Source organism: Schistocerca piceifrons, chromosome 1 (assembly GCF_021461385.2).
Source record: "Schistocerca piceifrons isolate TAMUIC-IGC-003096 chromosome 1, iqSchPice1.1, whole genome shotgun sequence".
Taxonomy (NCBI): Eukaryota; Metazoa; Arthropoda; class Insecta; order Orthoptera; family Acrididae; genus Schistocerca; species Schistocerca piceifrons.
The window spans coordinates 205,636,131-205,660,136 of record NC_060138.1 but is presented as its reverse complement, the minus strand read 5'-3'; the positions used below and the strand labels follow the sequence as shown (position 1 = coordinate 205,660,136).

Sequence of the window (24,006 nt, the reverse complement as noted above, 5' to 3'; positions counted from 1 at the left end):
TAAGTCTAGGGGACTGATGACCTCAGATGTTAAGTCCCATAGTGCTCCGAGCCATTTGAATCATTTTTGAATAGTGTTTATTAAATTAATTAAAGAATGAGATAAAATATTATTATGTAAATAAAACGGGTCAGTATCAAAAGCTACTTAATTTAATAAGAAATTTAATTTTATTGTATATACATATAATATTTTCATTTTTTCACAACATATGCTTATACACTATATTAGTAGTTTTATTGTTCGGACTGTAAATGAACAAGTTTTGAGGTGATACAACTCGTGAGCACGCGACGTACAGTATGTGATCAAAAGTGTCCGGACACATGGCTGAAAATGACTCGTGGCACCCTCCATCGATAGTACTGGAATTCAATATGGTGTAGGCCCACCCTTAGCCTTGAGGACAGTTTCCACACTCGCAAGCGTACGTTGAATCAGGTGCTGGAAGGTTTCTTGGGGAATGGCAGCCCTTTCTTCGCGGAGTGCTTCACTGAGGACAGGTATCGATGTCTGTCAGTGAGACCTGGCACGAAGTCGACGTTCCAATACAGCTCAGAAGTGTTCTGTAGGATTCAGGTCAGGATTCTATGCAGGCCAGTCCATTACAGAGATGTTATTGTTGGACACCGTTAGTGAGTTGTTTCAGTCTTTTCCTAACCTTGAAGCGAGTTAGTTTTCTGTATTGTCCAGTGAAAGAACATAGCAACAACAGTGTATTTAAGTGAAACAACATAGTAACTGTTGTAGTTTGTAGATTATTTATGAAATAGAGATGGCTTTCAGTGACCGTTATTTTTATCGTTTTTCCAAAACTAAATTATCTACAACTGCTGTTGAAAGCTTTGTGCAGTTATCTGGAATTCGAAAAACAAAGTGAGCCAAGTAGTTAATAAATTAGAAATTTTATGAAATTACGTCTTTGCTTCTCTGGATGTTCTGGAAAACTGCTGCAGATACATACTTGGCTGGGACATGTTTTGCCAGCCGGAGTGGCCGTGCAGTTCTAGGCGCTACAAACGGTCGCAGGTTCGAATCCTGCCTCGGGCATGGGTGTGTGTTATGTCCTTAGGTTAGTTAGGTTTAATTAGTTCTAAGTTCTAAGCGACTGATGACCTAAGAAGTTAAGTCGCATAGTGCTCAGAGCCATTTTTGGGACATGTTTTATTAGATTCTCCAGATCAATAACAACGAAATAAATATACAGTTTTGCGATTGCTTCACATTAGCGACGTTGCTAAATTTCAGACAAAATCTTTTATTAGCCGTAACTCTGTAACCAAACATTTACGGACCTATGTTTGTATGAACATTTTTCTTTAGTTTTATTTGTAGAATAACATACTAATATTGGATGCCATGACAAAGTGTATGTAACTTTTCTTTTTTGATATTCTGCGCACATCGTTAAGCCTTCCTGTTTATTTACGTAGTGTGTGTTGATTTTTGTTGAACTGAGACGTTCCACAGCAGCTGACCGATCTGATGTTGATGTTGACAGGTAACGGCGGCGCGACGGCGACGTTCGACCTGTTCGACTCGGAGAGCGCGCACGACCTGACGCTATCGCCGCAGACGTTCACGAGCTCCACCGAGGCGTTCATCAACGACAACTCGGACAGCCTGGGGGTGCCGGGGGACACCGACACAGGTACCCGCCCACGCCTCAACTATTCATGTCCCCGGAACGGCGCCCCTACTTAGTTGGCAATCGACACCTGTTGCCGGCCCAGCACCTCGCGTTTAATTCAGCAGTACACCTGCTACGAGCCCAATGAGCCGACCCCTACCGTCTCTTGTGCCTGCAACCCGCATGTCGCTGCTCTGGCCGAACCGCTCTCATCTGCACGCGCTTTTTATCACAGCAAATAGCCCAACACAACCACGTAGTTAATTTTTATTGCTGTGTAACAACACGAGCAATGTAATCATTTTGAGATCGATGCTCTTTCCTTGGCGCGTTTGCTTCCTAATATGTAGTAAGTAAATGTGGTTCTCCCTTGAATAAACACAATTACTCTTGTTCTACTAATCGTACATGTTTCGGAGACGTTTCTCTATCTTCAGTGGTTATTATTTACTACCATAAAACAATATACAAAAAATTATGCATTGTGATACATATCAGGATTTTGTGATTGCGGTATTTACATTACTACGAGTATTGAGAGAAATATTAACATGAAGAATATATGCCTTATTATTACATACTGGTGTTCACAGATCTGTCTGGTATTTAGAGAACATCTACAATTATTGCCTTCTAGAATGTCTTCTGTAATTAATAAGCATTTACCTTTCTTTTGTTGTGTAATTTTTTATAACTTTTTAATGCCTAATATGGTATTATTAGATGAGTAGATCACATAACTAATGAGGAGGTATGAACAGAATTGGGGAGAAGAGGAGTATGTGGCACAACTTGACAAAAAGAAGGGACCGGTTGGTAGGACATGTTCTGAGGCATCAAGGGATCACAAATTTAGCATTGAAGGGCAGCATGGAGGGTAAAAATCGTGGAAGGAGACCAATAGATGAATACACTAAGCAGATTCAGAAGGATGTAGGTTGCAGTAGGTACTGGGAGATGAAGAAGCTTGCACAGAATAGAGTAGCATGGAGAGCTGCATCAAACCAGTCTCAGGACTGAAGACCACAACGACAACAACATGGTATTATCGGTTTTTCCTTCCTTCATTCTTTTTCCTGTTCAAAAAAAAAAGTTAGTCAAATAGCAGATCTTTGTTTGCAAAACAACATAACACGACATACTGCTATAGAAAGAAGGAAATAACCAATAATATCATATTAGGCCCTAAAATATTGTGAGAAATTACGTAACATAACAATGATAAACGCTTGTTAATTGAAGATGACATACAGGAAGCAAATAATTGTAGCTGTGCTGCAAATACCAGACAGACTTGTGAATACCAATAGGTACAATTCGTAATAGTAAGAGATACATTTTATTCTTCGTTTTAATATTTCTGTCAGTACTAAAGGTAATTAAAAAAATGATAAACATCATAAAGCATAAATTCTTTACATAGTGTTCAAAAGATAATAAATTAAACCACTTAAGATGGAGAAACTTCTCTGAAACATGCACGGGTACTAAAACAAGAAAAATTGTATTTTCTCAAAGCCGAACCACATTTCCTTATGATAAATGATCTATATTACTAAACGACTGAAACAGTCACGTGTATATCCGGTTCTAGTTACAGGATGCCTATCTACTCGTCCAACGGCTTGCAAGGGCAACAAAATTTTGGTTTTCAGTGTCCATATTATTTTAAAAAATGGACGGAGCGAGGTGGCGCAGTGGTTATTGTGGTGTCACCGCCAGACACCACACTTGCTAGGTGGTAACCTTTAAATCGGCCACGGTCCGTTAGTATACGTCGGACCCGCGTGTCGCCACTATCAGTGATTGCAGACCGAGCGCCGCCACACGGCAGGTCTAGTCTAGAGAGACTCCCTAGCACTCGCCCAGTTGTACAGCCGACGTTGCTAGCGATGGTTAACTGTCTACATACGCTTTCATTTGGAGAGACGACAGTTTAGCATAGCCTTCAGCTACGTCATTTGCTACGACCTAGCAAGGCGCCATATTCAGTTACTATTGATATTGATGTTGTGAATCATGTACCGTCAAGAGCGACGTTCATCATTAATGGATTAAAGTTAAGTATCAAACTAATTACGTCCGCTTTCTGGATTTTCATTCCTTGTCATGTTCCAGACCTCACGTCAGTATAGTTCTTCCCTCCTCACGCCAGCCTGCGTGAGCTAAAACGTTTGCATTTCGGCTTCCACTCGTAACACGGTGTTGGCTCTTTTGCTAACACAAATGTTAGCACACTGGACTCACATTCGGGAGGACGACGGTTCAATCCCGCGTCCGGCCATACTGATTTAGGTTTTCATGCAGGGATGGTTCCTTTGAACGGGCAAGGCCGGCCTCCTTCCCTAATCCGATGAGACCGATGACCTCGCTGTTTGGTCTCTTCCATCAAATCAGCCAACCAACCTATCATAATGGATGTACGTATCTTTGTTTCAAATCTCCTCCTAAACCACTGGACCAGTTTCAACCGAACTTGGTATACATATCACATCACTGTGTGGAGAGAACGGCTGTGGGGGTAACAACCACCTACCTGTCCAAGGGTTGCGTGTGGGTATGAAAAAGTACACTACTGGCCATTAAAATTGCTACACCACGAAGATGACGTGCTACAGACGCGAAGTTTAACCGACAGGAAGAAGATGCTGTGATATGCAAATGATTAGCTTTCCAGAGCATTCACACAAGGTTGGCGCCGGTGGCGCCATCTACAACCTGCTGACATGAGGAAACTTTCCAACCGATTTCTCATATGCAAATAGCAAGAAAATGGTTCAAATGGCTCTGAGCACTATGCGACTTAACTTCTGAGGTCATCAGTCGCCTAGAACTAATTAAACCTAACTAACCTAAGGACATCATACACATCATGCCCGAGGCAGGATTCGAACCTGCGACCGTAGCGGTCGCTCGGCTCCCGACTGTAGCGCCTAGAACCGAACGGCCACTCCGGCCTGCTGCAAACAGCAGTTGACCGGTGTTGCCTGGTGAAACGTTGTTGTGATGTCTCGTGTAAGGAGGAGAAACGCGTACCATCACGTTTCCGACATTGATAAAGGTAGGATTGTAGCCTATCGCGATTGCGGTTTATCGTATCACGACATCGCTGCTTGCGCTGGTCGAGATCCAATGACAGTTAACAGAATATGGAATCGGTGGGTTCAGGAGGGTAATACGGAACGCCGTGCTGGATCCCAACGGCCTCGTATCAGTAGCAGTCGAGATGACAGAAGTCTTATCCGCATGGCTGTAACGGATCGTGATCCCTGAGTCAACAGATGGGGAGGTTTGAAAGACAACAACCATCTGCACGAACAGTTCGACGACGTTTGCAGCATCATGGACTATCAGCTCGGAGACCATGGCTGCGGTTATCCTTGACGCTGCATCACAGACAAGAGCACCTGCGATGGTGTACTCAACGACGAACCTGGGTGCACGAATGGCAAAACGTCATTTTTTAGGATGAATCCAGGTTCTGTTTACAGTATCATGATGGTCGGATCCGTGTTTGGCGACATGGCGGTGAACGCACATTGGAAGCGTGTGTTCGTCATCGCCATACTGGCGTACCACCCGGCGTAATGGGTATGGGGTGCCATTGGTTACACATCTCAGCCTCCTCTTGTTCGCATTGACGCCACTTTGAACAGTGGACGTTACATTTCAGATGTGTTACGACCCGTGACTCTACCCTTCATTCGATCCCTGCGAAACCTTACATTTCAGCAGGATAATGCACGACGGCTTGTTGCAGGTCCTGTAGAGGCCTTTCCGGATACAGAAAATGTTCGACTGCTGCCCTAGGCAGCACATTCTCCAGATCTCTCACCAATTGAAAACGTCTGGTCAATGGTGACCGAGCAACTGGCTCACAATACACCAGTCACTACTCTTGATGAACTGTGGTATTGTGTTGAAGCTGCATGGGCAGCTGTGCCTGTACGCGCCATCCGAGCTCTGTTTGACTCAATGCCCAGGCGTATCAATGCCATTTTTACGGCCAGAGGTGGTTGTTCTGGGTACTGATTTCTCAGGATCTACACTCCTGGAAATGGAAAAAAGAACACATTGACACCGGTGTGTCAGACCCACCATACTTGCTCCGGACACTGCGAGAGGGCTGTACAAGCAATGATCACACGCACGGCACAACGGACACACCAGGAACCGCGGTGTTGGCCGTCGAATGGCGCTAGCTGCGCAGCATTTGTGCACCGCCGCCGTCAGTGTCAGCCAGTTTGCCGTGGCATACGGAGCTCCATCGCAGTCTTTAACACTGGTAGCATGCCGTGACAGCGTGGACGTGAACCGTATGTGCAGTTGACGGACTTTGAGCGAGGGCGTATAGTGGGCATGCGGGAGGCCGGGTGGACGTACCGCCGAATTGCTCAACACGTGGGGCGTGAGGTCTCCACAGTACATCGATGTTGTCGCCAGTGGTCGGCGGAAGGTGCACGTGCCCGTCGACCTGGGACCGGATCGCAGCGACGCACGGATGCACGCCAAGACCGTAGGATCCTACGCAGTGCCGTAGGGGACAGCACTGCCACTTCCCAGCAAATTAGGGACACTGTTGCTTCTGGGGTATCGGCGAGGACCATTCGCAACCGTCTCCATGAAGCTGGGCTACGGTCCCGCACACCGTTAGGCCGTCTTCCGCTCACGCCCCAACATCGTGCAGCCCGCCTCCAGTGGTGTCGCGACAGGCGTGAATGGAGGGACGAATGGAGACGTGTCGTCTTCAGCGATGAGAGTCGCTTCTGCCTTGGTGCCAATGATGGTCGTATGCGTGTTTGGCGCCGTGCAGGTGAGCGCCACAATCAGGACTGCATACGACCGAGGCACACAGGGCCAACACCCGGCATCATGGTGTGGGGAGCGATCTCCTACACTGGCCATACACCACTGGTGATCGTCGAGGGGACACTGAATAGTGCACGGCACATCCAAACCGTCATCGAACCCATCGTTCTACCATTCCTAGACCGGCAAGGGAACTTGCTGTTCCAACAGGACAATGCACGTCCGCATGTATCCCGTGCCACCCAACGTGCTCTAGAAGGTGTAAGTCAACTACCCTGGCCAGCAAGATCTCCGGATATGTCCCCCATTGAGCATGTTTGGGACTGGATGAAACGTCGTCTCACGCGGTCTGCACGTCCAGCACGAACGCTGGTCCAACTGAGGCGCCAGGTGGAAATGGCATGGCAAGCCGTTCCACAGGACTACAACCAGCATCTCTACGATCGTCTCCATGGGCGAATAGCAGCCTGCATTGCTGCGAAAGGTGGATATACACTGTACTAGTGCCGACATTGTGCATGCTTTGTTGCCTGTGTCTATGTGCCTGTGGTTCTGTCATTGTGATCATGTGATGTATCTGACCCCAGGAATGTGTCAATAAAGTTTCCCCTTCCTGGGACAATGAATTCACGGTGTTCTTATTTCAATTTCCAGGAGTGTATATACCCAAATTGCGTGAAAATGTAATCACTGGTCAGTTCTAGTATAATATATTTGTCCAATGAATACCCGTTTATCATCTGCATTTCTTCTTGGTGTAGCAATTTTAATCGCCAGTGGTGTAGCTTAACTCAAGACGCGCAAATAGGCAGACTAATTTCAGCCAGTATTTCAGAATGACACGCCTGGTGACTTCGTCAGCAACTAAAAAAGAAACCTCTACAGCTACTTTATTAAAGCTCATGGCTCTTGCAGCGATTTCATTTCGATATTTATGATCAGTGCCACTCCTTGCAGCCAAACCATCTTATAAGCTAAGCTCCGCAAGTCTTTCATTGTTAGACCGAATAGCCTAGCCTCCAAAGTGGGTTACGGCACTCCTGTTCCTGTTCTTCCATAAATACGTTTTAAATTTTGCAGCTATTTCATTAGCAATGTTGCCAAGGATTTCCTTCGTTTTAAAAACTTATATTTTCAGAGCACTCTGGGGAACATGAATCTGGTTTTACGCCTTCAGATAACCAAATGGGCCAGAAATAACCGCCTCGACAGCGTTGTTCATTGATTCAGTAGATCATAACTACCTGTTTGCTGTTCCCTTATAGACTCGAACCATCGCAAATTGAAAGAAATATAAATTTGGGATTCCCTGAAAATGACTTCTTCGTTAAGAACGTTGCGGAGGAGAATGAGGTACTTACCCATTCCGCCTTACCCGTTTAGCCCCACGGACACGATTTAGAAGAAGGAAGGAAATAGAATTGCAGTTTAACGTCACGTCAGTGAACTCAACGGAGCACAACCTCAGATTACGAAACAATGGGGAAGGAAATTGGCCGTTAGTCTTTCTACGGAACTATCCCAGCATTCGCCGGGGGTGATTTAGTGAAATAACGGGAAACCAAAATCTGGATGGAAGGACAGTGATTTTAACCGCCGTCCTTCCGAAGGTGAGTCCACTGTGCTAACTACTGGGCCACCTCACTCGGTGACGCCTGCCTCGGTTTATGTCATGGATTTCAGGTGACTCGAGAAAGTTACGTTAATAGACGTTCAGCTAAATGAAACTAAGGACAGTTACATGTACGTTAAGCATGTACTAACAGTAGTGTAATGTAATCAAGTATGTGTACCTAATTTGTTTACAAAATCATCAGAAGTTACAAGCCAGGAGCAGAACGCCGCACAGCGAAAACTACATGCAAGAACACACAAGAAAACTAGACAAACATGGCTACCACAGCTGAGCACCAGCGGGTTGGTCTAGTTATTGCCGGTCGTGAGCAGCAACTCCCTGACACCGAAACACGTCAATCTCCATTGTGCACCGAGGCACTGTTGTGCCCCAGTTCCCCTTATATCACTAGTATATTATATACGCTGAAGAGCCCAAGAAACTGCTACACGTGCCTAATATCGTGTAGGGTCCTTGCGAGCACGCAGAAGTGTCGCAACACGACGTGGCATGGACTCGACTGATGTCTGAAGTAGTGCTGGAGGAAACTGACACCATGAATCCAGCGGGGCTGTCCATAAATCCGTAAGAGTACGAGGGGGTGGAGTTGTCTTCTGAACAATACGTTGCAAGGTACCCCAGATACGATCAATAACGTTCATGTCGGTGGAGTTTGGCGACAGCAGAAGTGCTTAAACTCGAAGAGTGTTCCTGGAGCCACTCTGTAGCAATGCTGGACGAGTAGTGTGTCGCATTTTCCTGCTGGAATTGCCCAAGTCCGTCGGAATGCACAGTGGACATGAATGGATGCAGGTGATCAGACAGGATGCTTACTTACGTGTCACCTGTCAGAGTCGTATCTAGACGTGTCAGGGATCCCATATCACTCCAACTGCAGGTGCCCCACACCATTACAAAGCGTCCACCGGGTTGAGCAGTGAGACTCCATAGATACATGCAATGTTACTAATGGCGCCTTGCTAGGTCGTAGCCATTGACTTAGCTGAAGGCTATTCTAACTATCTGCTCGGCAAATGAGCGAGGCTTCGTCAGTGTAGTCGCTAGCAAAGTCGTCAGTACAACTGGGGCGAGTGCTAGTCCGTATCTCGAGACCTGCCTTGTGGTGGCGCTCGGTCTGCGATCACACAGTGGCGGCACGCGGGTCCGACATGTACTAATGGACCGCGGCCGATTTAAAGCTACCACCTAGCAAGTGTGGTGTCTGGCGGTGACACCACAGCAGGTATTGCTACATCAATTGATTACAGTCACTGAAAATTAACAGTAATATCACTTATCGTGTATTTGCAATCCAACAACGATCTCGCTCTGGCTTTGGCTCGTAATTAAAAATGTTGTCTAGGTAGCATGACTATCGCTGTTGGTGCGAAAGGCACTCGGAAGTTAATTACGCCGCCTTGAAGAACTTACGAAGACAATCTTTCAGGATTAATTTGATGACTTACGTTGTTCATTGCAGTGTGCTTCTTACTTTTTTAAACAATGGTCACTTGAAAATAATTCTTGACACTCACTTTTCACAAAAATTCACATTTATTAAACTTTTATACTATCGCATGTTCAAAACATTACTTCATCATACAATTCCGCAGCCGTTACTGATCTTAATAAAACTCGCAACATTTTTCATTGTCCACAGCTCAGACTCATCTTTTCATTTCCAACACAAAGACCGCTTCCGCGCCAAAAGTCACAAAATAGCACCGAGCGAGGTGGCGCAGTGGTTAGCACACTGGACTCGCATTCGGGAGGACGACGGTTCAATCCCGTCTCCAGCCATCCTGATTTCGGTTTTCCGTGATTTCCCTAAATCGTTTCAGGCAAATGCCGGGATGGTTCCTTTGAAAGGGCACGGCCGATTTCCTTCCCAATCCTTCCCTAACCCGAGCATGCGCTCCGTCTCTGATGACCTCGTTGTCGACGGGACGTTAAACACTAACCACCACCACCACCACCACAAAATAGCATCAAAGATAACAATAAGTACAAAGATATTCACACTAGATATAATGTCGATTTCAACATCTCAAAATATCGACGTACGTACATATAAAAATGAAACCAAATTTGAATAGAGTGAAAAATTTGAGGCATTACGTAGAAAAATATTCATTAATCTACGGTATCGAAAAATAGGGTTGGCGGGTGGTAATGGTTTCGCAAATAAAGAACCATTACAACCGGATTCCTGATATTCCCTGTACACTCGTAAAATGATCGTACGGGAAAATCCCCACTTCATTGCTGCCTCGGAGATGTTGTTCCCCATCGCTTGTGCACCGACTATAACACCACGTTCAAACTCATTTAACCATGATAACGTGACATTGTAGCAGCAGTAACGATTTAACAACTGCACCAGACACTTGTTGCCTTATAGAGGCGTTGCCGACCGCAGCGCCGTATTCTCCCTATCTACATATCTCTGTATTTGAATACGCATGCCTATACCAGTTTCTTTGGCACTCTAGTGTATTATGTAGATACTTAGCTGCTACCCGTGTGATGCTGGGACGGATCGCCAGGTGTAAACAAAAGCGAAACGCGTCTGATGTAACTCTCTCGTAAATCGTAGCGCACTTAAAGGCGCGTGAAACAAGTAGCAGTTGAATGAAGAATTTATTAAGGTAATGACGTAAAGTGTTATTGCTATGAACGTAGAGGAGTTGACAACAACATTAAAAACTGCGAAAAACTGAAAATCAAAAGGCATATTGTAATACTTCAGAGCTAAAGATTGCGTGATACTTCATTAGGCGGTTGACTTTTACACCTCTATAATATGTGTTGGAAGCAAAGAGTTACATAAAAAAAATTTGGAAAAGGCTGAAGGAATATTGATTTTCACAGAAGATAGTTTAATGCAATTTGATAATAACAAAAAAATTTGCATTGTGCGTGTTGAAAATATTGGGCCCGAACTGTTTTCATTAGAGTGAAAACAACAGCAAAACTTTTATATTTTAGACAGACAAAGGAGTTTTTGAAGGAAACACTTGTTTCCGTCAGCTTATTGATTTCCATTTAGCTTTTGAAGATATTGGTGAAAAGCTTCGGAATACAATAAAACATAGATGATAACATTTTCACGCTATACTAGCAGATTTGTGTATCAATGTAGAATTGTGATAACCAACCTGAATGACTCGTAACTGTTGAGTTTTCTTTTTTATTCTTGATGACCTGCAGTGGACAACCTGTCGACTTAAGAAAATATTTACTGAACATAAATATGAAAATATCAACTCGTAAGATGAAAATAATATCCTTTCACAGTCTTCCACCCCACAGTCCCTACCTCAATTTTTCAGTGGGCCATTCTCTATGTCCTGTTACATTTTTGGACCCTCCTACGGAAACACCCTGTATATTTCTTCGAACATGTTACTTTAAACACTTCGTACATATAATTAAATGTTGTGACTTGACAAGACAGCCAAGCCACTATGACCGGTAGCCGAAAAGCACGCATTTAAGCTCACGCAGGCTGCGGTGAGGTCTGGAACAAGACAATTTAATTAATATAGCCAATAAGGTACGTTGCTGCTGGAATACTTAAATTTAATTCATAATTGATGAACATCGGTCTGACGGTACATGCATCACAAGATAAATAGCAAAGGATAATGGCGCCTTGCTAGGTCGTAGCAAATGTAGCTGAAGGCTATGCTAACTATCGTCTCGGCAAATGAGAGCGTAATTTGTCAGTGAACCATCTCTAGCAAAGTCGGCTGTACAACTGGGACGAGTGCTAGGAAGTCTCTCTAGACCTGCCGTGTGGCGGCGCTCGGTCTGCAATCACTGATAGTGGCGACACGCGGGTCCGACGAATACTAGCGGACCGCGGCCGATTTAAAGGCTACCACCTAGCAAGTGTGGTGTCTGGCGATGACACCACATTAAAAACAAAAATGTATGTACAACAACGTGTTGTTTTGTGTTCTTAGGTCCAAGTATTTGTGGGTTATCGGCTAACGATTAGAATTCTGCTATGCAGTGTGAGTCGTCTGCAGCTTTGTAGAGCTAGCCTTTTGCAGATTAAAACCATGCGAAATAATGTCAATGAAGCTACTATACTCATATATCTAGAAGCCGGGGAGGTCTCTGTCGTAACCCTAATACCATTGTTCCCAATAAGTGAATCAAGGCTTCGTATCAGCAACAATAAAGAAGACTCAAGACCCAGTTTTGAAATACAATGGAATTGGTTTACGATCAGAGCGTGTTTAACATGGTCAGTTGATGTGCCCTCTCACCACACAATATCCCAAAATTAAAACTATATTTTGTATTATTTGTATTATTATATTTTAAACAATTTTATACACTACAATATATATTAGGACAGATATGCCGTGAAAATGTGCTAGTTTCTTCTTCCTTGCAGTCAACTATGACGGCGGGGCAATTAAACAGTACGACAAATTTTTCGCATGATCAGTTGTATGTTGCCCTTTCACGAACAAGTAGTACGGAATTTATTCATATTCTATATGATTTTGTACAATTTCGGGTACCAAACCCACAAAGTGGGCGAAGTCTCAAAGAGGAGCCCAAAACCTTGCATTATGGTAGATTTCCTAGGGATAGCCCAGATTAGGACGTATATCCAATTGCCGTACATATTTAGCAATTGCGAAGCATTTCTAGGTTCACATGTATGAATTAAAGTAAACGCATTTAGCATCGTATGTGGAGTACTCGTCAAACATCTAAAACCTAAAACATGAAAAGAAACCGATATTTAATTTTATGAGGTGGTTGCTCCTCTGAGATAACTCCATGAAACCGAATCTTGGCTTTTAAACAACAGAATTCTTCAGAATGCAAATGTTATATTTTGAAGAAGTACCAAATGACACACTGGACACAACGAAACAGTAAGAAGACACGATTAAACAACTTTGGGTATGTACTGTACAAGAAAATTTAAAAGAAAACCAAAGCATATGGAATCATCACCTGCCGAGAACGTATCCAAAAGATTATCAGTTAAATTAAAAAACTTCAAACCAAAAGGGTGTAGAGATGCTGACAAACCAAGGGATAGATGGGGAGTGTAACAGGCAATAAGTCGCTTATTAGAGGGACTCGAAAAGCAGAGTGCAGTTATATGACGGATTTGACTCTATGGGCGTTATGAAATACATTGTCCGCCCCCGGTAGCTGAGTGGTCAGCGCGACAGTGTGTCAATCCTAAGGGCCCGGGTTCGATTCCCGGCTGGGTCGGAGATTTTCTCCGCTCAGGCTGTTGTGTTGTCATCATCATCATCATCATCATTTCGTCCCATCCCCATCGACGCGCAAGTCGCCGAAGTGGCGTCAAATCAAAAGACTTGCACCCGGCAAATGGTCTACCCGACGGGAGGCCCTAGTCACACATCAAATACATTAAATACTATTGGCCATGAATTAATAATAGATGGCTTAAGTTGTTCATTTGACGCAATATTCAGTTCTCGGCTTCTCAGATTTCTCGGTCTCCCCATTTGAAGGCGTGGCGGTGCTTTTGGACGTCACACACGGAAGAGAGATGAACCCTGTGTCAATTCCCACCAAGACACGCTCTACAATAATACTTATGAGAAAGAGCTAGCTTTCTGGTTGTCAGGAACGCTGGTGATCAGACACTTCGAAATACCGAAAGGAACTAGGTCAGATGGTAATTCTGCACATAGTTCTTTATCTACCGCTATTAATTACATATGGCGGAACACTGTCTCAAGGACTAAATCCATCTAGCAGAGTTTGTTTCAAACTGTAAGATTCTCACTTCGTCTTTATACGCTAGTCACAACTTTCTGAATTTGTACTGTATTGTGACAACGAATATTTCCTTTATTATATTAAAATAGCACTAAACTACATTCAGCATGTTTTACTACATAGCAGCACATAGTGTCTGGATAGGCCTGAAGTGACCAAAACAAATCACACACTCGTAATTTAATATGATACTGACTGCGTTGTTACGTAACAATAGGAAAAAGGTACCTTTGCATAATGACATTAGTAGAGCACAAAAATAAAGGATATAAAACAACAGCCGTGATTCTTGATTCATTTCGTCGAATGATTATTTTCTTGCCGTAAAGGCAACGTTGGAGTAAACTCTGTTATTGTGTACCATTGCACAGTAGAAATCGCAACGGCATAAATTTCACTTTCTTTTTGCTCTTTTTCTGGCACAGACTGAATAGAATAAATTAGTGAAAAAAAACAATATTGACAGGCATACAAGCATCTGAAATAGCAAAACGTAACTTCGAAAAGAACGGTTGGGATTAGTGTAAGTCTGATAGATATAGAATTTGTGTAGCGTACTAATGAATATAAACAAGTGATCGTTAAAAAGCAAGACGCCTGTTGTGTATTGTATAGGTCAAATGCTTTTTTTACTTCTTCGTTAAGATATACTGAATTTCAAACAGAAATCGAACGCACACATTTTCTGCCCATTTTCTGTGCAGAATCTTGGCTACAACATTGTCAACTGTTTGGATTCACGGACATTGGAACTACAAACTTAATAAAGTAATATTATGAATATCATTGTCCAGTAGGTTTCGAAAAGCCAATTAATTTACAATGTTATAATGAGCTTGACTGCCGGTAGTAGTTACTCTTATGTAACTCGTTGAAAACAAATAAAAGGTTAAAATACCCAACCGAGATGAGAAAATTCTCTAAAACAACGATTAAACTGAAACATATGCTGCGTTTCTTCATTTGAAATATACATTTTTCGTATAACTGGTATATAAAATTAGCCGGTTGCTAAAAAGGGCTAAACCAACAAAACTAATTATTTTTAAATGAAAATTTATCTGTTTGAATTCTATGGAAACGCACCGAGTAATTTAAACGGAATGGTACGAATATAGCGTAATATCTCATTGAGTAAATAATGTAGCTCTGTTTATAAAATAGTCTAGCGATTTTTCCCGATACTGTTTAACAAATTTTGACTCATATAAAATGGTAGTTTTAGATTTAATGCGACATGCTATATCTGACGCAATACATTATTGAGCCTCTGGACGTTTCTTCGAATCCACAAACTTCAAATCGTATTCGCCAACTAAATATTTCCGGTCTTTTAAGACAGGCTGTAATAGTAAAATACAGCTTCTTTGACTACCCAATAATACAGAGTGCATCACCTAACACTTGCACCGCAGATATTTGGAATATGGAGGCCGCTCTTGATACTCGGTTTTCACAGAACTGAATTGTAAGCAAGGGCACGTATTTGCAGCCTGTACACGGAATCTGAAGCGTTTGCGAAGGTGCAGTTATTTACAGCAGTTATAAATTTTTAAATGGGACGATCCCTATTGACAGTAAAATCCTAAAAATAGCGTAAATGAGACTGTCAGTGGTGTTTGTTGCAGGGAGCTAGTGCAAGTAGTTCACGAATTATCGTATTGCGAACATTGTAAACACCGCGACAGCTGTTTGTTCTATCCTATTGCTTAGACGCTAGGCGCCGACGTTATGTTTGTTTACATTGTGGTGTGTGTACACTGCAATTGCACAGCGACGGTCCTGCCAGTTAGTTTGTGATAGTGGACACAGTAGAACAGGGCCAGTGTGGAAAAAAGAGGACTCGCTCGTACTTAATGGTAAATGTAGGAAGAATTCCGTTCGTTCGTGTACCGTGTACGTCGAGAAATAACTGATAAGACATCAACCGTCGTGACAATTATTTGTGAACGTTTTCAAACAATCACAGGCATGTGGTAGTGTAACGCTTAAGACACGCAACAGAACGGAACGTGTGACTGTAGGTGAGGGTGAAATTCATGTTCTGGCTGCTATAGCAGTAGAGCCGCAAAGTAATTCCCGTAAAATCGCTCGAATAAGCGGCATGAACCAGGCAATTGTACTAAGCGTTCTCCATCGTTGTAAGTTCCACCACTGTCGCATGTTTCCACCAAGTGTTGCATTGGAATGAATTTGCGAAGCGTGTGAACTTCTGTACATGGGAATTAAGATACGATACTCCGGACGTTTCATGTATCTTGTTTGCGGATGAAGCAAAATTTACGGTGAAGTAAATCGCAGGAACATGCGCTATTGGATTATTGACAATTCCCGCTGGTTTCCTCATGTGGAACATTATCGTCTAAGGAGAGTTGTGTGGAATAGTGCACCCTCACCTCATTGTGACCGTTGTTCGTAGAGGGATCACTGAATTCGCATAAGAATCTCAACCTCCAACGGACCATTTTCTACAGATATTAATAAGAGATTCCCCTTCAGACTAGGAGGAACCTGTGTTATCAAAATGCTCGTTGTTCGGCCCGTAGTGCACGAATTACGAGTGTATGTCATCAGGGATTGTTTTCAAATCGATGTATTGGACGAAGAGGACCTGTACCTTGGCCATCTCGTTCCCCAGATCTGAGACCATTGAAGTTTCTTTCCGTGGAGAAACATGACAGTGTCTACAACGTACCAGCGACGTCAGATGATTTGAAACGGCATATTACTGCTGCCTGCGCTGTTATTTCCGCTGAGAGGCTAGAACATGTGCAGCAGTCGTTGCATAGCAGACTGCAAGCATGTATTGGCGCTGGTGGTGGTCGCTTTGAGTGTACACACTACTATGTGTCAGACCCTACAGAGGCACTGTATTCACGTATGTTTGTCCTAGGTCATCTATTTAACAACTTGACACCACCGACGAAATATTAACATGTATGTAAGGCAGCATATCTACAAATATGCCAAATTCACATTCGTTTGTGCTACCATATGGAACAAACAACTGTCGGTATTTGCTATGTTCAGACTATGATATCTCGTAGACTGTTTGCACTAGACTCCTTCAAAAAATACCACTGACATTCTAATTTACTCTACTTTGGTTGTGGTACTGTCAATAGTCATTGTCCCATTAAATTATTTGCACCTGTTTGTAAACGAATACATATTCGAAAGAGATAACACTCTCTGTATAAAGTGCAAAGGCTGACCCCAGCCTGCTTCCAATATGTGAAATCCTCTTGTCAGTGGCGTCTTCCTTTCCCAAAGTATTTGGGGTGCAAGTTTTAGGTGATGCACCCTGTACGAAGAGGCGGAACTGTGCATCAGTCTAATGCAAAACCCATGGGAAATAGTTAACAGTAGAATACCTATGTATTAAAGAGCGCATAATTATTACGCTTTTCTAAGAGAGAGTCTTTTATTTTCTTGGTAACTCGTGCTTATTCTTCCGTCGTTATCCGAGAAAGAAATCATCCTTAAAGCTGTATGTTGTTATTATTAGCCTTAACATTTCCCAGAGGCATTTCTCAAACCTGTTTTCTGCCAATTAAAGTTAGCATGAGAAGAAAGCGCCGTAAATATTTGTTTGCGAGGGACTCGATTTGAAAAGTTAAATTACATAATCTTGTGAATACTCACGTCCTACGATTTTTCCACTCCTTCACATTTTAATGGAGAGCGCTAAATCCGGTTGCAGCCCTCCTGAAATTAGATGTTTCCTTCATCGGACTTGACAACTCACTTAGGCAGTGCGGGACTACTTCAAGAGGGGGGGGGGGGGAGACATGAAAAAGTGAACGCAAGCTTGCAAAGAATGAGGCCCCCCTCCCGAGGAGAGCTTGTTACCGGGAATAATTACAAAAATAACGAGGTTGAGCATTCAGCGTATCGTCAACTAGAACTCAACTGCAGATGAGAAAATTCCTGGCGCCTGGCGCCCGCATTTCGCGGGTTGTTACTCCCACATCTGGCATCTTGAGACGGCGAAAACGTACGTTAGCGCGGGCCGCTTCTTGCTGTATTATATGCAGTCATCATTGACTTTAGAGGAAGAACATAAAGAAACTCATCACCAAAACATATGTTCCATAAGACTACAGCCTAGTTGCATAAATATATAGCGTCATCACCAATTGTTGAACAGGTTCATAGATCACGTTTTTAGGAACACCTATCTGAAATAGGGAAGCTTGAATTCCCAATGTTGGCATTTCATTTTATAAGCCAAATAGAGGAAAAGCTGTAGGGTAATTTGGAGTAAAGTGTCCATTCTAAGCGAGATGGAATTTCACGCAACCATGGTTATTGACAGACGGTTGCCCCTTATATATTTTGAATCTACGTATTTTTCTATAAGGTATCACACTGAAGAAAATTTATATTAAATAGGACCCTTAAGCAATTTTCTGAAGACTTACATAGTGGCCTCTGTCCCCAGTCTAAAGGGGTAAAGTGGCCAGTGCAGACACTCAAGAGGCGTTCAATATGTAATGCACTACGTTTTTTCACGAGCAATTTCGGTTGAAAAATTGCGGAATTTGTTCTGAGATACCGCGGAACATTCCCCCTTCAATCCCTGTAGTTTCATGAAATTCCGATAGGCGGCGGCGCTGTAGAAGCCTTGAAAATGGCGTTCCAAGCAGAGAGTTCTTGTTGAGTTTCGTTTGTCGGAAAACCAGAACATCGCGGGTATTCATAGGCGCTTGCAGAACGTCTGCGGAGACCTGGCAGTCAACAAATACAGGTGAGTCTTTGGAAGAGGCATTTGCCATCACCCCCACGTGCCGGCCGGCCTCACACAGTTGTGAGTTCTGCATTGTTAGAACGTGCGGACACTCTCATTCGAGGTGATCGACGGATACAAACGAACTTCACCTTATCTGTGATTGCGAAAGGCCTCACACAAGTCTGTGCACCCGAGAGGAGTTCCCAAAACTTCATTGGACTTTTCTTCCTCATCCAACCAAGAGCAGGGATCTCACACTTTCCGACTTCCATCTGTTTGGCTCAATGGAGGGTGCACTCCGCGGGAAGCGGTACATGTATGATGGGGAGGTTATTGATGCTGCAAGACCTTCTCCGACGTCGACCAGTAGAGTAATACCATGCGGACCTACAGACCTTCAGAGTCTGACGTAAGGGAGTCGCACTGAACGGATATTATGTAGAAAAATAGGGTTTTGTAGCCAGAGAGTAGGACACATTGGACTCCTGAACAAAATCTACCTGCTTTCAGAAAAAAGTGTTGCATTACGTATTAGATGCCCCTCGTACATGCTCCCGATGTGGTCAGCAACATTCTTTCGTCACTTGGCATGGCATCTTCTTTTTAGTACAAAAACCTTGTTGTTTCTAGACTGAACTGTCAACGATATAATCCACATTATAAACATGGCGAGCAGGATGATTTTTTTCCTGGCACTGTGTTACGGATATCAGAAAAGTTTCAACGTTGACCTTATTAAAAGCTTGACCCTAGCAATCGAGTTAGGTTTCCTAAGATTAATATTATGGTGCCGTCTTTACCTTCCATCTCGGACTCTTTGTTAAAACTACAGGGTATTTTATCCCACTCTGTCAACTGGAATACTGCTCTCCATAGATCATTCACTGTAAATGCATAAAACCGCTTTTCCATTTCAAAAACCAAATCAAGGCTTTCTTGTTCTTTATTGAACACACTCAGTAAGCTATCCATTATCTTTTTATCACCGATCGAATCTCTATTTTTTTCTTTCTCACCATATTACGTGGAACATGAAATTACTTTGCTGTTATAGAAGAAGGCACTTTATCATTCGTTATCGCCTCAACAGCATTCTCTATCGAGACAGGGTACGATGTTTGTTACTCTTGGTTTCCAGACGTATTATCTAGACACGTTAATGTCTTAGTATCAGAAACAAGATCACGTGGCTTCAGCACACAGTTTTAAATAGGATTTTTGTGTTGGGCCAAATACTACAGAACAAAGATGGTTTTTAAACAACATTAATTGATTCAAAATTGTCAGGAAGATAAAGAATGATGGATAATAGCTTGTATATAAAAGAATTTAGAGGTCAATCTTTGGTATTATGTGTGATATATTGAAGTAAGTCTTATTGAGATACACATTAAATATCAACTGTTAGAAAAACTAGCCATGTTTTCCCCATCGGACGCCATGTCGACATTAGTGATTCACAGGTGAAACTGCCAAACAGAAAAAACGTATGGAACAACATTTGTAAGCCAAACGACATTGTTTAAACAATCATATTGTAAAAAGGTATTACTCCACAATTAATTTAGAGGACAAAAAATATAAATAACTTACCTTAAATCAAACGACTGAAAATCAAAGAAGTTTTTACAAAAAGAACAAGCTTCCTCTGTCAATCTCACTGACAAGGGTGATGGTGTCAAAATGCAATTTTTTCAAGTTAACAGAAATTTTTGTTTGTTTATTCCCCCTTGTATAGAAAGATTCTTGGGATGTTGGAGGCAGCACTAAAAACGATGTACTTAAAACTAAATATCTTTTAAAACGGTCGAACACAATGTAAACAAATCTTTAAGAATGAGTAAGTAAAATGTAACAACCAAAATTTAGTTTTACGAAGTCGTTTACGTTGTGTGCGATCGTTATAAAGGATAGTTATGTTTAAATACGACGTATCTAACACCTTTTTTGCTGTAGGATATCAACATCCCAAGACTACTTCACCACAAGGGGGGAGAAGAGAGACAAAAACTTCTATAAACTTCAACAAATCTGCACCTTGATCTGAACAGCCGTCTGAAAACGAACGTGACGGTTCGAAAGCAGTCACGGCGCTATTTGTGCAAATACACTGGTGTCCAAAATTAAAACAACAAACGAAAATTTTGCAAGGTTGCATTTATTTTCCCACTATACATTATACACAGGTAGTAGTGAAATAAAAACAATGTAAAGCATACAGAACTGCAACAGGCATAACGGTAGACAAAAATGTTTTTCTTTTTTTTTTTCAATTTAACAGATTTACATACACATTGCGAAAGCTGGTTAATGTGCTCAGTATGGAGTGTGACCACCTCTGGCAGCAATACATGTCTGACAACGACGGGGCATGTTGTGAATATCATCAGTATCATGTTGAGGCAATAACGCACATTATTCCTGCAGAGCTGCTCACAAGTCCTGTAGAGTGGTTGGTGGATGCTGGCGTGATGCAACCTGTCTCCCAAGTGCATCCCAGACATTCTCTGTGGGATTCAAATCGGGAGGGCGAGCAGGCCACGCCATGCATGTAGTATCTTCTGTTTGCAAGAAAACATCAACCACCCGTGCTCTATGAGGTCGGGCACTATCGTCCATCAGTACGAAGTCTGGGCTCACACCGCCTCGCAACAAGCACACATGAGGTCCCAAGATGTCGTCGCGATATCTGACAGCAGTTACACCGTGCCGATTCATTCGTACAATTTCGTGAAGAGGTGTTGTGTGGTCAAAATAATCTCTGCCCACACCATTAAGGATACTTCTCGATATCGGTCTCTTTCCATAATGTTTGGATTCCGAAATCGTATTCCACGTTCCCTCCAGAAGCAAATGCGTCGAGAATCGCTCTCCAGACCAAGTCGGAACTCATGTGCGAAAAGAACATTGACCCGCTGTTCGATCTTCCAGACGGCATGTTGAGGACTCCTCTCTAGACGTTCCTTTCTGTGAAGACGCATCAGAGGTATGCATATAGGAGGTCTCCGACAATAAAGGCTACTCTACCGAAGCCTTCAGTACACCGTTTTTCTCGATAAAAGTCGTCCAGAGGATGGTGCGAGGTCAGATGCCAGTTGCCGTGCGATACTAAGGCGGTACCGTCGTGCCCTTAGGTCAAATAACGGTCCTCTCTTTTTGGTATCAAACGTTGTCGGCCCTGATCTGGTCTTCGTAATAGTGTTTCGGTCTCTATAAATTGTCGCCAGATCCGAGGACCATCAGAACGATTCACATTAAGCCTTCGGGCCACACCAGTTTACAACTGTCCTGCTTCCGTTCTTCTTAAGGACCTTCACCGCAGAGAGTATGGAAGGCGTCTTCTTCGTGGTGTACTCCACCGTCTTTGATTATATACACAGCGACTGTGGATGTGGGACTATCCCGCAGACATTACCCCTTTCGATATGTGCCCTGACGTCATAGTTGACGTAGTTGTTGTCTGTTGACCCGATTGCCATCTTCCGTGCGGAACACGATTGTACGGACATCTGTTGACAGTTATAGGATTATATCGTGAACTGGACACAAGACGCGGAAATAGTGGTTTGTTGCTATAATTTTGGACGCCAGTGTAAATAGCATTGTCACTAGTGGCTGATCCCTGTCTTCTTCATTGAAAGAATGAACCTGTATTTTGTACCCAGCGACGGTCTCAAGATTTCAGTTTTCGAAAAAATAGCAAAATAGCTTTTGCTGCTGTCAGTCACTATTCCTTTTTCTCAAGATGCGCTTGAGGAAAGATTCCCAATTTTCAAGTGCTTTTTTTTTATTATGGGGCATACGTGTGACGAGTTTGACGTGTGAGCTACTGTGGACGATCTGTAGCGTTATCTCTTTTGACTATACAGGACATGTTTTTATAACTGTTTGCTATTGTACGTTTCCGTTTTGAAAGAGTACTCTGCACTGTAAATTCTGTGGTGCGATTTACACTATATTGGTCTGCTGTAACGCACATGAAAGTGTTGTATAGACACAAGACATTTACATCACAACATAGACGGACTATTGATCAAGGAACACTTAATGTAACTCAACTGCACTATGCACTGTAGAGATTCAGGATATTGTAGCTACAAAAACTTTCATGTCATGCTGCAAATACGCGGTTCATTGTAGATGATATTTTGAAGTACCATCGTAAAAATTGTTACCTGTAGGAGTCACATTCTCAATTAGTGAAATTGCATCCGTTTCTGTGAAAAAAATCGCATTTAGTATGTCGAACAACTGTCGTTCTGACACAAACCGCACTCCACGTTGTGGCTTAGGATTGTCAACAGATTGAGTATGCTGACGAAGCAATACTACAGCGGATTCATTCAGATTCCCTGAGATACGTAATCACACGTTTTACACAAATTCTAACGACACAACGACGACAGTAAACGACTGTTCAAATGGTTCAAATGGCTCTGAGCACTATGGGACTTAACTGCTGAGGTCATCAGTCCCCTAGAACTCAGGACTACTTAAACCTAACTAACCTAAGGACATCACACACATCCATGCCCGAGGCAGGATTCGAACCTGCGACCGTAGCGGTCGCGTGGTTCCAGACTGTAGCTCCTAGAACCACTCGGCTACCTCGGCCGGCTAACGACTGTGCTACGAAGGGGGAGATATGAGTAACGTGAAAGAACCAAATATTTAGGCCTGTACCTAGGAATAACACGAGAATATCACATGTTTAGTGGCACTTCATCCCAACTTCCCTGTGTTTACTTATTTCGTTGGCGATGCACCTTTCGAACATTTTGAGCTGTATTATAGTTTTGACCATTGCTTACAGTGAGCTCCAGTCTTGTCATTTTGTCACTGTTTGTTATCAGTTATACTTACCGAGAGGAATATGGCAGCACGAACGTTTCCGTATGAATTCTAAATCATTTCTGACGAATCCTGTTGTGAAATGGTGTAGTTTACGTCCCCCATTCGCTTCTTCTTTCGGCAGTCTCTGATGTCGACTGGAAATGCTACTTGATTGTTTAACTCTGAGTCGAAATCAACGAATTTTGTAGTAAAAGGATTGAATTTTGCATCGAAATAGTCAGTTTTGAGCATAAATTAGCAAATCATGTGCTGAAATCAATTAATTTTGTACCAAACTCAACAAATTTCCTCACACGTCTCCCCCTTCTGTTAAACCTGTACATCAAAGAAACAAATGCAGTTATTCAATTGGTTTTAAGCTCTGTAAACGGTACGTGACTGCAGTCACGTCACAGAACGTTTACATCTAAGAGTTCTTGCATCACTGCGTGTTTTACATTGTACATATGACATCAGCATTCCCACATGATTTATAAATCATTTCCTGTGTATTCACCTCGGATTGAAAAGCGATAGTTTGTACTGATCCCGTCTCTCACAGAGACGAACTTGGAGAATTCCTGTCAGAGGGCTTTCAAG

General features: G+C 42.8%; 1 protein-coding gene across 1 annotated transcript in view; it reads left to right on the top strand.

The window, feature by feature from the left end:
• The first annotated feature begins 1,485 nt into the window (after positions 1-1,485).
• The window catches only part of LOC124800205 (zinc finger protein 541-like), a 280,290-nt gene continuing 257,769 nt past the window's right edge, over positions 1,486-24,006 (top strand). The window contains exon 1 of the mRNA XM_047262980.1: positions 1,486-1,651. Coding sequence (XP_047118936.1) covers positions 1,486-1,651 — 166 coding nt within the window. The remainder of the gene's footprint in view (positions 1,652-24,006) is intronic.